Source organism: Chanodichthys erythropterus, chromosome 3, assembly GCF_024489055.1.
Source record: "Chanodichthys erythropterus isolate Z2021 chromosome 3, ASM2448905v1, whole genome shotgun sequence".
Taxonomy (NCBI): domain Eukaryota; kingdom Metazoa; phylum Chordata; class Actinopteri; order Cypriniformes; family Xenocyprididae; genus Chanodichthys; species Chanodichthys erythropterus.
Genome location: NC_090223.1, coordinates 66,523,859 through 66,537,235, shown reverse-complemented (window position 1 = coordinate 66,537,235; position 13,377 = coordinate 66,523,859). Strand labels below are relative to the sequence as shown.

The window sequence follows — 13,377 nt, the reverse complement described above, 5'->3', positions numbered from 1 at the left end:
GGTATTTCTTTGGGCAATGCTGAAAGTCTGATAAGTTTATATGCAGATGATCTTTTACTGTGTCTCACAGATCCTGTGGTTTCTGTCCCGAAAATGTTAGGTTACATTTACACTTTCAGTAAACTTTCAGGATACTCAATAAATTGGAGTAAAAGTGAATTTATGCCCCTAACGAATAACTCAAGTGATACCTTTTTGAGCAGTATACCATTTAAAATAGTGGATGATTATCTCGATAAATTCCAAAGAACCCTAAACCCAGTTGTTTAAATTCAATTTTTTAGACATGATTAATAAACTTAAACTAAGCATTGAAAGCTGGAAACTGCTCCCTTTATCACTAATTGGCCGTGTGAATGTGATAAAGATGGTTACTCTTCCTAAGTTTCTATATCTTTTTCAAAATCTCCCTATTTATTTGCCTGCAACCTTTTTTTAAAGGTGCCCTAGAATCAAAAATTGAATTTATCTTGGCATAGTTGAATAACAAGAGTTCAGTACATGGAAAAGACATGCATTGAGTTTCAAACTCCATTGCTTCCTCCTTCTTATGTAAATCTCATTTGTTTAAAAGACCTCCGGAAAACAGGCGAATCTCAACATAACACCAACTGTTACTTAACAGTCGGGATCATTAATATGTACGCCCCCAATATTTGCATATGCCAGCCCATGTTCAAGGCATTACACAAGGGCAGCCAGTATTAACGTCTGGATCTGTGCACAGCTGAATCATCAGACTAGGTAAGCAAGCAAGAACAACAGTGAAAAATGGCAGATGGAGCAATAATAACTGACATGATCCATGATATCATGATATTTTTAGTGATATTTATAAACTGGCTTTCATTTTTAAACACTTGCAGTCTGTATAATTCATAAACACAACTTCATTCTTTATAAATCTCTCCAACAGTGTGTAATGTTAGCTTTAGCAACAGAGCACTATCAAACTCATTCAGAATCAAATGTAAACATCCAAATAAATACTATACTTACATGATCCGAAGCATGCATGCAGCATGCATGACAAATATCTTGTAAAGATCCATTTGAGGGTTATATTAGTTGTGTGAACTTTATGCACTGTATTATAGTTGAGAGCTCAGAGGGGGCAGGGAGCGCGAGATTTAAAGGGGCCGCAGCCTGAATCGGTGCATAGTTAATGATGCCCCAAAATAGGCAGTTAAAAAAATGAATTAAAAAAAATCTATGGGGTATTTTGAGCTGAAACTTCACAGACACATTCAGGAGAAACCTTAGACTTATATTACATCTTGTGAAAGAACGTTCTAGTTTAAAGGATTAGTTCACTTAAATTTTTGCTGATAATTTACTCACCCCCATGTCATCCAAGATGTCCATGTCCTTCTTAATTTCTTTTCGACTGAAGAAAGGTTTTTGATGAAAATGTTCTAGGATTTTTCTCCATATAATGGGCTTCAATGGGCACCAGATGGTTCAAGGTCCAAACGACAGTTTCAGTGCAGCTTCAAAGGGCTTTAAATGATACCAGACAATGACTAAGGGTCTTATCTAGTGAAATGATCAGTCATTTTAAAAAAAATAAAAAAGGTTTAAGTTTTAGAAGCACAAATGTTGGCCTAGCTCTGTTCTTGGATGCGCGTCCGTGACGTCACATAATACGCAGTTACGTTGAAAAGGTCACGCTTGACATAGGCGGAAGTACAAAGTCGGTGTTTACGAGTTGAACATGCAAATACTAACCCTGTGTCTCAATCAGCTCCCTAGTTCCCTAGGTCGTGAATCAGTATATCATGAAAGTGAATGTGGCTGATTCCCTTATCAGTGCCCTGACTACTGAACTAGGGAGCTGATTGAGACATCGTCTGGTATCATTTAAAGCCCTTTGAAGCTGCACTGAAACTGTCATTTGGACAGTCTGGTGCCCATTGAAGCCCATTATATGGAGAAAAATCCTGGAACATTTTCATCAAAAACCTTAATTTCTTTTTGACTGAAGAAAGAAGGACATGGACATCTTGGATGACATGGGGGTGAGTAAATTATCAGCAAAAGTTTATTTAAAAGTGAACTAATCCTTTAAGCAACTTGATTCAGTTATTCTTTCATTTGTATGGAACTGTAAAACACCTCACATAGCAAAAGCCCACTTGCAAAAACCTACTGATTGTGGAGGCCTTGGGCTTCCCAATTTTAAGCATTATTACTGGGCAGCAAATGCCAGGGCTCTCACTTTCTGGCAAAGGGGTATTCTGGATGACATGCTACCTGAGACTTCTCCTCTATGGGTTTGTGCAGAGGCTATGTCAGTGCCAGAGTCTTGTCTCCCAACTTTACTTTTTACAGAGCGTAAATCTATCTGTAAATTAGGCAGCAGTAATTTTGTGTTGAGAAAGTCTTTGAAGATTTTGAATCAGATCAAAAAATAAACAACCAAAAGTCTCAATCAATACACCAATATTATGCAATCCTTGTTCGTTTGAGCCTTCTTGGATTGATGGAGCTTTTTCAGGATGGAGAAAAAAAGGTTTATGCTGTTAAAGGAGATCTCTATATAGAAAATTTATTTGCATCCTTTTTGCAACTTAAAAATACATTTGTACTCCCACAGTCTCACTACTTCCATTATTTGCAAATTAGAAATTATTTTAAGAAAAAAATTCCACATTTTATAAATAAATCTGAAAACCACATTATTCATGAACTTTTATCTTCTAATCCTGAAACTAGACATTTGGTATCTCATTTTATTCATGCTTTTACAACACCTATATGCACCAAACACCTTAAAACAGCCTGGTCTACTGACGTGAACGACGACGTGTCTGATGAGATCTGGAAAGAAGGCCTGTTGAGAATAAAGAGCTGTTCTGTAAATTCAAGATATAAATTAATCCAGTTCAAAGTTATGCATCACATTCATTACTCCAAAACTAGATTGAACAAAATATTTCCCTCCATTTCTTCTCAGTGTGATAGGTGCAAGATGGCGGAGGGGACATTAGCTCATTTATTTTGGTTTTGCCCTATTCTGTATGATTTTTGGTCTAACATTTTTTAATTGTTTTCAAGCGCATACAGAATTAACATTCAACCTGATCACAATCTGGCTATTTTTGGCTATTCTGATGTTATCGATACTATCCCGCATACTCATCAGCACGCTCTAATGGTAGGCTTAATCGCAGCCAAAAAGATAATAAAAAGTAGGGCTGAAACGTTTAGTCAACATTATCGACAATGTCGACAATAAAAAATTGTCAACAAATATTTTTGTTGTTGAATAGTCTTTTGATCTCGTATGACCTATTTAAGGGCCTGCAATAACACGGTTTGACCTGTAATACAGCTCTCCCGGATTGAATACAATAGAAGACACGGTGCTTCAGAGTGCATAGTGCAAACAAAGTCGAACCCGTAGAATGTGGGCGTTTAACATAATATAAAACATAACAAATATAACATTTAATATAACTACAAAAAATACTGTCATGCAGGGCCACCAATTCTCATTCAGACTCACTGTTTTCAAGCCACACATTCATTCTCTCAAGCAATGAAAGATACATAGCAGAGCAAAGAGGACACAGACAAACGCACTGACAGATGAGACCGATCAGGTTACATTTGATAAAACAAAGTCTCAGCTTTTAAAATGTCAATTTTACTACGTGATTCAAACAATACATGTGGTTTTTGCGTTTTTGACAGATCACTGTAGCGCCTCAGGTCACGTCATTATCTCTTCTTCTTTTCTGCTATTACAGCACGAAATAAACATGAATGAACATCAAAAGTATGCTGAAAGATACAGTAAAACTTACTGAAATGAATGCTTCTCTAATGTATATAAAGAATTTAAAAAATTTAAAAATTAAATAGAAAAAAAATTAAAACAAATTAAAACAAATATATCACAATTTACCTCAGGAAAGCCATTCAATGATCATAAACTCGATAGTTGTAAAAAAAAAAAAAAAAGGGAACATTTTCACACAATATTTTCATGCACAATATTGCATATTTTTTACTTTATTAAAAAGTTCCCAGACTTAATAAAACAGTACCAGTCATTTTAACAGATTTTTTTTCACAAATTTATTAAAAAATACACGTTCAAAAGCTGAAGAGATTTCCTTGTTTTATTTATTAGTTAAAGTATAATCCAATATTTTAACTAATTTGTAGTTGAATAATCAAACAAAGCATACTGATTAATCAGTGTAATAATCGATGATTAGTCGATTAATCATTCCAACGATCGCTAGATTAATTAATATCAAAATAATCGTTTGTTGCAGCCCTATGTTACGTGTAGCTGGTAGAGAGACGAGGCAGATACGGATTTCCACAATAAAGACAACACTTTAATAAACTCAGGCGAGGAGAAACCAAACATACACTTAACACAACAGAGAACGGACAAGGAGTGAATGGAGTGAGTGCAATATAAAGGGAGTGCTGACAATAGAGTCCAGGTGCAGGTGATCCGTGATGATGGGGAGATGACGAGGGAAGTGAGTGCAGGTGTGGAGAACAGGAGGATCATGGGAAATGGAGTCCAGGGGAACAAGGGATCCGTGACAGTAGGGGGTGGGCGCCCTGGAGACCTCAAGCCGGAGCAGGGGGAGGAGCAGACTGGAGTGGAGGTCTCCAGGGCGGGCTCAAAAGCCATGGCGGGTCAGGAGCCGTTACCGAGGCCTTGATGCCGTCGAGCCCAGGAAACCCCGAAGGACCGGCGGGAGATGGCGGAACTAGAGGCGTCGCCGACCGAAGCGCAGCCGGGGCTCCAGAAGGCCGCAGTAGGAGACAGGCGACAGACAACAAAACGAACACCGGGAGGAGAGAGGAGGCCAACTGAAACCGAGGGACGGAGTGACGGAGTGGAGACGGAGGAGTGCAGTCCAGAGGGAAGGGCAGGCTGACGAGTGACCAAGGTGTGAGTGGAGGCAGGATGGAGACTGGTGATACTGGTGGACTGATGGGCAACGGTGGAGGAGAGGGAGGTTGGAGCCGGGGTGACGGTAATCGCCCAGAGGTCCGAGGTGGAGATCTGGGCGAGGGGGCTTGAGGTGGAGGTGCAGTGTGGACACAAGTGGGAGGAGGCGGGAGAGGGAGGCAGGGAGGGAACACAGGCTGGAGCGGCTGGCTCGGCGGCGGCTGGAGCTGAGGGCTCGGCGGCGGCTGGAGCTGAGGGCTCGGCGGCGGCTGGAGCTGAGGGCTCGGCGGCGGCTGGAGCTGAGGGCTCGGCGGCGGCTGGAGCTGAGGGCTCGGCGGCGGCTGGAGCTGAGGGCTCGGTGGCGGCGACTGAAGATACTGGCTCGGCGGCTGAGCGTGGAGATACTGGATCGGCGGAGACTGGCGCTGCTTGCTCGGCGGAGACTGGAGAACTTGGCTCGATGGCTGAAACTGGAGATACTGGCTCGGTCCAGAAGTCAATGAGAAGAAGAAGCATCATCGGGCGGCTCACACAGGGATGGAGCGGCAGGCTCGGAGAGGGCTAGAGCGGGCTCTGGGGTTGATTCCCTGGCTGGAGCGGGCTCCATGGAGACTGGAGCGGCTTGCTTCTTCCTCCCCCGCTTTCGGGACCCAGTGGAGGAGTGTGGGTTCCGTGTGGGACAGGCAGGGAGTTCACCGGAGAGGTATGCAGAGGAAGACGGAGGTTGACTGACTGGCCCGGCCAACCGTGTTTCTGGATGGACTGGAGACATACACTGATCCTGAACCTCATCCACAAAGAATTTGGAGCCATTTAACCACAAAATTAAATTGATAGTTTCACTTAAGGAGAAACGATAATCAGGTTCATCAAAACGGACAGTGTCGTCATCTAGTCCATCCAGAAACGGGGAGATCAAACATGCTTCAGGCCAGTCAGACAAGAAAGCAAGCTCAACGAACTCCTCCACATACCTCTCCAGCAAACGACCGACCTGCAGGAGCCCGATGAGGCGATCGCCGGTTGCCAGAAAGGAAGAGAGGCGTTGGAGGAGCAGGAGCCAGGGAGCTAGGGAAATTCTCCATAATTCTGTGGAAATCCAGCGTTTAAAGGTCCGTTCTTCTGTTACGTGTAGCTGGTAGAGAGACGAGGCAGATACGGATTTCCACAATAAAGACAACACTTTAATAAACTCAGGCGAGGAGAAACCAAACATACACTTAACACAACAGAGAACGGACAAGGAGTGAATGGAGTGAGTTCAATATAAAGGGAGTGCTGACAATAGAGTCCAGGTGCAGGTGATCCGTGATGATGGGGAGATGACGAGGGAAGTGAGTGCAGGTGTGGAGAACAGGAGGATCATGGGAAATGGAGTCCAGGGGAACAAGGGATCTGTGACACCCTACTTACAGCCCTGTATTTTTTTTTAATATGACAGTGATGATAGATTGGATGGATTTCCTATTTTATAGTTTGTTTTTTATATAGGGATGGTATTGGTTTGAGAGAAGTGTTACTTGCTTGTGACCAGGTTGTCAAACAATAGGTGATATGTGAGAAGATCATTGAATGCATGAACATCTTCGCAGTCTTTGTTGACTTGCAGCAACAGGCATTTCTAAAATTTGCCAAGTTGAATTTAATGCAAAAGCAAACACATTCTGGCGTGAAGGGAAGTGAACTCTATGAACTGACAGCCTGTCTGCTAATCTTCAACATGTTCACCATTAAACATTCCAGACATGTGTATGTACAGATGGCTAATCAGAGGTCTGTAATCTGGGTGTGTATTAATGGTGTTTATTGTGTTTTAACTGGTTTTGAGAATGACACACTTGGCATTGCTTAAGAATCTCAGGTGAGAGCCTGTCTGTAGAGAGTGATAAAAGGAAAGGTTGTGCATGAGAGTAGATGAGAACCAAAATTATTTGCATCTTTTTATATAGTACATAGAATTTAGTGCCTTGTTTTTGGAAAGTGTCTGGTAACAGTGGAGCAATTCTAAACCTTTTTCTTCATGTCCAACAGTCAGTGAAGGAAGATTGCATCCGTTTTGCATCTGTTTGTGCATCCGCATTGTGACACACTAGATGAGATGGAAGAAGACAAGCTGAAACACAAGGAAGGTAATGAAGAAAACAATATCAGTAATGTTAAAGTTGTCATTTAGGAAATGTCATTAATCTCTGTCTCTGTTCCAGTCAAGATGAGCAGCAGCACTCACACTGGAGTCAGTGTTGATCTGAATGCTCAGACGGGAGCAACTGTAAATGCTCCTGTACTCGCTGGAAACACCATCACAGGACCAGTGAACATCTACAACACTGCAGGTACTATCACTATAGCTGTGATTACTGAGACACACTGCTTAGTAGCTGTCAGTTAATAGCTTGATAAGTGAAATAATGCTCAGTGGCTGTGAACCCTTTTTCTATTAAAGTTCATGTAAAAATTCAATCTCTTACTCTTCAGCCAAGTATGATTGCTTTTCAGTCCCTCTCAGTCATCGATGGTCAGCGGCCGTGGGAAGAATCATCACACAGTCATGCCCCAAATCTTCAATCTTTATTGAGAAGTTTACACAATGTATACTTTCCAAAGAAACAAAAGTGACACCCAAAGATAAAACCATTAACGCAATTATTTCATAGTTGGAAATAACAAATATAGAATATAACCTTGCAAAAAGAAAAACAAGGTGACTAGAAATAAGAAGAAAATAAACATAAGGAGTTGTTTTTCAGTTATGGAAAAATTCAAAAGAGGCTATGTTACATTTCTTCACTCATGCATATTCTCTATGGTGACTGAACATAAAAGAAGTGAATGGTGACTTATATTACACTCAGGAAGAGAATAAAAGGGCTCTAAGAGGCCTCTAAATCTCACAGTTCAATTTAGTCATATTGTTCACAGGCATGTTCTTTTGTGTGTAAAAATATATTTTTTATTTTCCTCCTTTTCTCCTCACAGGACCACAGAATATCACAGAGAAACACACAGAAGAGCAAGGTACAGTCTTAACAGTCATTTTCTCTTAAGGCTAGATCACACTGCATCAACTGATAGACCAACACAAATAGACATGAATGCCAGGTTTTGAGAGTGTTATCCCTGTTAGTGTGGGTTTGTTTGTTTTCACCAACTAAACATGTTCATTTACAGTTTGTCAGGTTGTGGATTGTTTAAGCAGGAATGTGATCTGATGATTGAGCAGTGTCAGTGTTCAGTGTGAACTAGCCTTTTTAAAGTGTTTCAGAAGTGATTTAAACATGTCAGATGTATTTTGAATTAGGACACTAGCCCAGGGGCCTAATGTATAGAAAATCTCTGTGTTTTATCCTAAATGTCTGTGAACACACAAAACTTATAAAACTATGTTTTTCACAATTTTCACTTGATAAATCAGAGTTAGTGTAAGATTATTTATGACTTTTTAAATCTAAACGCTGTCATGCATTGGTTGGACAAGTCAGGCTGGGATCATTATTAATATTGAAACAAAGATTAACTGTGAGAGGTGATGTACTGTATCACCAGATAGCACCACTGACCCTTTTCAATAACCAAATACTCCAGTCAACCACCAGATGTGACTGGCAATGACCATTGAAGATCTGAGCCCTTTGAGCTGTAATACTTTCAATTTAATTTAATTACTATATGTTGAATGAATTCTGATCAGATCCTGCTGATGTGAAAGCTTTTTTTAAATTAAATATGTTTTTATTTATTTACACAAATCTTTTATAACAGTGGATTTGAATCTGAAAAAATTCTTGGGATCTCACAAAACCAACATGAAGGAGGAAGCAGAGCGTGTATTTGAGGGCAAGAAAGAAAATGAAGCACATCTTAAGGATGTTTACACAGAACTCTTCATCACAGAGGGAGATATGAAAGATGTCAATCAGGAACATGAGATTCTGAAGATTGATGATGCTTTCAAGTACAAAAAAACACAGGACAAACCAATCAAATGCAATGATATATTTACATTACTAAGAGGAAAAAATGAGAAAAAGATTGTTCTGACCAAGGGAGTTGCTGGCATCGGAAAAACTGTCTCTGTGCACAAGTTCATCCTGGACTGGGCAGAAGGAAAAGCCAATGATTTTATTGACTGTGTATTCCTGCTTCCATTCCGAGACATTAACTTGATGACAAATGAAGATTTCAGTCTCCATGAGCTTCTGCTGGAATTTTATCCTGAACTGAAGGACCTGGAGAAATCAAAATTATATAAGGAATGCAAGATAGCATTTATATTTGATGGACTTGATGAGAGTCGCCTGCCTTTGAATTTTAACAGTAGATCATTGAATTCCACTGAGAAAAGATCATCTGTAGACGTGCTGTTCACAAGTCTGGTCAAAGGGATTCTGCTTCCATCAGCTCTTGTCTGGGTGACCTCACGACCAGCAGCAGCCAATCGGATCCCTCCTCGGTATGTGGGTTTGTTCACAGAGGTGCAAGGATTCACTGACCAACAGAAGGAGGAGTACTTCAGAAAGAGAATCACAGATGGGACTCAGGCCTCTAGAATCATTTCACACATTAAGATGTCTCGTAGTCTCTACATCATGTGTCACATTCCTGTGTTCTGCTGGATCACGGCCACAGTACTTCAGGATATTCTCAAGAACAACACTGAGAACATCAGCACAACACTCACTGAAATGTACAGTCACTTCCTACTGATACAGACAGACATGAAGAGCCAGAAGTATGATGAACAAGAAGAAAGAGAATGTGCAAAGCTCTTACATTCAAATAAAGAAATGATTTTGAAGTTAGCCAAGCTAGCGTTTGAACAGCTGAAGAAGGATAACATTGTGTTCTATGAGGAAGATCTGGAAGAATGTGGTATTAACATGAGTAAAGACACTGAGTTCACAGGAATGATCGCCGAGATCTTTAAGAAGGAAGATGGATTTCGTGAAAAAAAGGTCTTCTGCTTTGTGCATCTGAGTGTTCAAGAGTTTCTTGCTGCAGTGCATGTGTTCCTCTGCTACCTGAACAAGAACATGCAGGAGCTTCAGTTTTTCTTTGAGAAGCCAAAAGAAAACATCACACTGCAGGAGCTACTAGAGAAGGCTGTTGATGAAGCCATTAAGAGTGAGAGAGGACATCTGGACCTGTTCCTGCGGTTTCTGCTGGGAATTTCACTGGAATCCAGTCAAAACCTGCTCAAAGGCCTGATCCCATACACTGAAGACACCACTGAGAGTATCAAACAAACAACTGAATACATTAAACAAGTACAAGACAAGAAGATCTCAGATGAAGCTTCAGTAAACCTGTTTTACTGCTTACTTGAGCTCAAGGATCATTCATTATATGAGGAAATCCAGAGATACATCAGCTCAGAAGAACATCCAGGAAGAGAACTCTCTTCTTCAATGTGCACAGTGCTGACCTACATACTGCTGATGTCAGAGGAGGTGCTGGATGAGTTCAACCCAAAGAGGTTCACCTCATCACAGACAGACTACAAGAGACTTGTTCCAGCTGTGAAATGCTGCAGAAAAGCCTTGTGAGTAATTTCACTGATCGCTGTTTAATTAAAGGTTTTGTTCTATCAATAAATAACTAAATGTAAAAATCCTGAATAATGAAATATCTGTCTGTCCTGATTATGTAATTGGAAAACACTGAACATCAGAAATTAATCTGGTTAAACGTTCTGTTTTGTCAGATTTGATGGCTGTGGTCTTGATGAAACATGCTGTGAAACAGTATCTTCAGTTCTACAATCACCAAAATCCCATCTGAGAGAGTTGAACCTGAGCAGCAATCACCTGAAGGATTCAGGAGTGAAGTTGCTTTCTGATGGACTAAAGAGTGCAGAATGTAAACTGAACATACTGAGGTTTGACATTCACTCATTTTCTATGTTCAAAAATGTGGACAAATAGTTTTCATAACTATGATAAGTACATATTTTCTCCTGTCTATATTGTTGTATGAAAGTATCAGTGGAGTTTTCTCCAAGCACACAAGGCAGAAAACCTGATTTTGGTTTTCAGAAAAAGGCTCCTGTCTCAGACAGAATGCAATCTGAAATTCAGTTCTCTTTAGTGTTATATTTCACTCTTGAGGAATATTCATGTAAACATAGTCGGTTATGTCTTAAGTGACTTAAGTTACTTTTTTCAGCTTTAATAACAATCAGTTTATTTATAATTAATTCACTGAATACACTTAATACGCTTTGGGCCACCATTGGCTTCCATAGTATTTTTTTTTTGTACTATGGAAGTCAGTGGTGGCCCAAAGCAGCCTGGTTACAAACAAATTTATACAGGTTTGGAACAACCTGAGGGTGAGTAAATGATGACAGAATTTTCATTTTTGGGTGAACTATCCCTTTAATTTCTGTAATATTTCTTAAATAGATGTGAAATATAAAAGTGAAGCACAATTTCATTGTCAATTTCATGTTTCTTATATTTTATTTGTTCTACTGTTTGTCATTTGAATTTTCCCATTCCCTTTCCTTGTGCATTTGATTATTACAGTAGCTTTATTTTCGTTTCATCAGTCAAATCCTCTGAACACCATGCTCCGAGGATCATATTACTTCCAGTTATTGCCTTATTTTAGTAGGACAGTTTCAGTGTGTTGATAACTTGAGAACCACTGTGACTGGATCATTGAGATTTAATTGAACTGAACCATATCAGTTGCATTCATGTACAATTTGCTGCAGTGTTGAGCACAAATGCACAGATGAGTTACAAACTTAACCATCAACCCTTACATTTTAATGGCTAACATCTCATTACACTGAATTTAGCATAAACATGTAATTCAGATTATAAACCCTTCCTGATAATCACACTGATATCACTGTTTGTTTTGTTCTCTACACAGGCTATGTGGGTGCAATCTGACTGGTCAGTCCTGTGAAAGTTTGTCTTCAGCTCTACAGTCATCAAAGTCTGTCCTAAAAGAGCTGGACCTGAGTAACAATGACCTGCAGGATTCTGGAGTGAAGCTTCTTTCTGATGGACTGAAGAGTTCAAACTGTCAGCTGCAGATACTGAGGTATTTAAGAACATATAAGAGATAATTTACAGTAAGCTGGTCGTAGTGTTTGTTGATGATCTGACTAAATCTGCTCTCTTTCAGCCTTACTCACTGTAGACTCACTGTTCAGTCTTGTGAGAGTTTTTCATCAGTTCTACAATCCTCAAACTGTGTCCTGAGAGAACTGGACCTGAGTAACAATGACCTGCAGGATTCTGGAGTGAAGCTTCTTTCTGATGGACTGAAGAGAAACTGTAAGCTGGAGATTTTGAGGTAAATGGTTTTCCTTAAAAAAAATTAACAAAATGCTACCATAATACGGATTTTCTCAGTCGATTTGACATATTTGTTTAAGCTCAGGTCACTGTTCTTCAAACAGTTAACATGGTGATCTGAACACTTTGTAATGAGTGAAATGTGAAGGCCTATTTGATAACCATACTTCAAATTTGTCCTCTGCAATTGAATCCATGAGGCCTCTCTCAAACAAATATCTATGTTAATTTTGTGGTAAATAAATCAAAATTCTTTTTATTATAATTAACACGGCAATGTGCACAAAACTAAACTAGGCTAAATTCCGGTTTATTTTTATTTATTTTGATCCAACTATCATAGTTGTTTCAATGAAGCCCAGGTGCCACTTACAGGCCTATTATGTGAAGAACATGCAAAATGGTGATGTAAAAGGACTTTATTATATTACCATTTTTGATAATTATACATTATCAGCGTAACAGTGAAAACTAACACCATACTTCATAATGACATATCCCAAGGATAGCATGTACAGGGTGAAAAGCAACGCTCCTAGTAATGAACCTTGTGGTACTCTCTACTGAACTTGTGATTGATATGACATCACTTCGTTTACTACTACAAACTGATAACGGTCAGATAAGTAGTATTTAAACCATGACAATGCAATTCCACTAATGCAACATATTTTTCGAGTCTATTTAGAAGAATATTGTGATCAGTAGTGTGAAATGCAGCACTAAGATCCAGTAACACTAATAGAGAGATACAACCACGATCTGATGATAAGAGCAAATCATTAGTAACTCTAATGAGAGCAGTCTCAGTACTATGGTACGGACTAAATCCTGACTGGAAATCCTAACAGATACCATTTCTTTTTTAAAAAGGAACATTGTTGTGAGGATACTCCCTTTTTTAGTATTTTTGAGAGAAAGGTTAGATTTGAGATCAGCCTGCAATTGACTAATTCTCTAACATATTTGTAATGGGGAGCCGGTTTTGCAGCCTTGGTTAAATGTAGTATACACAAGACTAGAAAATGATCTGATATGTCATTGCTCTGCTGAAGAATTTCAGTGGCATCAACATCAATTCCATGTGACAATATTAGATGTAAAGTATGATTATGACAATGAGTGGGTCCTGACACATGTTGT

At 39.5% G+C, this 13,377-nt stretch overlaps 1 protein-coding gene across 4 annotated transcripts in view; it reads left to right on the top strand.

Annotated features, from left to right (window-relative positions):
• LOC137006116 (NACHT, LRR and PYD domains-containing protein 3-like) overlaps positions 1-13,377 on the top strand; it is a 43,166-nt gene that overhangs the window by 15,205 nt on the left and 14,584 nt on the right. For all 4 annotated transcript variants that reach the window (XR_010892474.1, XR_010892475.1, XM_067366589.1 and 1 more), the window contains exons 2-8: positions 6,956-7,053; positions 7,129-7,257; positions 7,901-7,939; positions 8,684-10,463; positions 10,626-10,799; positions 11,804-11,977; positions 12,062-12,232. Coding sequence is in view for 2 of the 4 variants with exons in the window: in XM_067366589.1 (XP_067222690.1) it covers positions 7,023-7,053; positions 7,129-7,257; positions 7,901-7,939; positions 8,684-10,463; positions 10,626-10,799; positions 11,804-11,977; positions 12,062-12,232 (2,498 nt within the window). In the remaining 2 variants the exon portion in view is untranslated. The remainder of the gene's footprint in view (positions 1-6,955; positions 7,054-7,128; positions 7,258-7,900; positions 7,940-8,683; positions 10,464-10,625; positions 10,800-11,803; positions 11,978-12,061; positions 12,233-13,377) is intronic.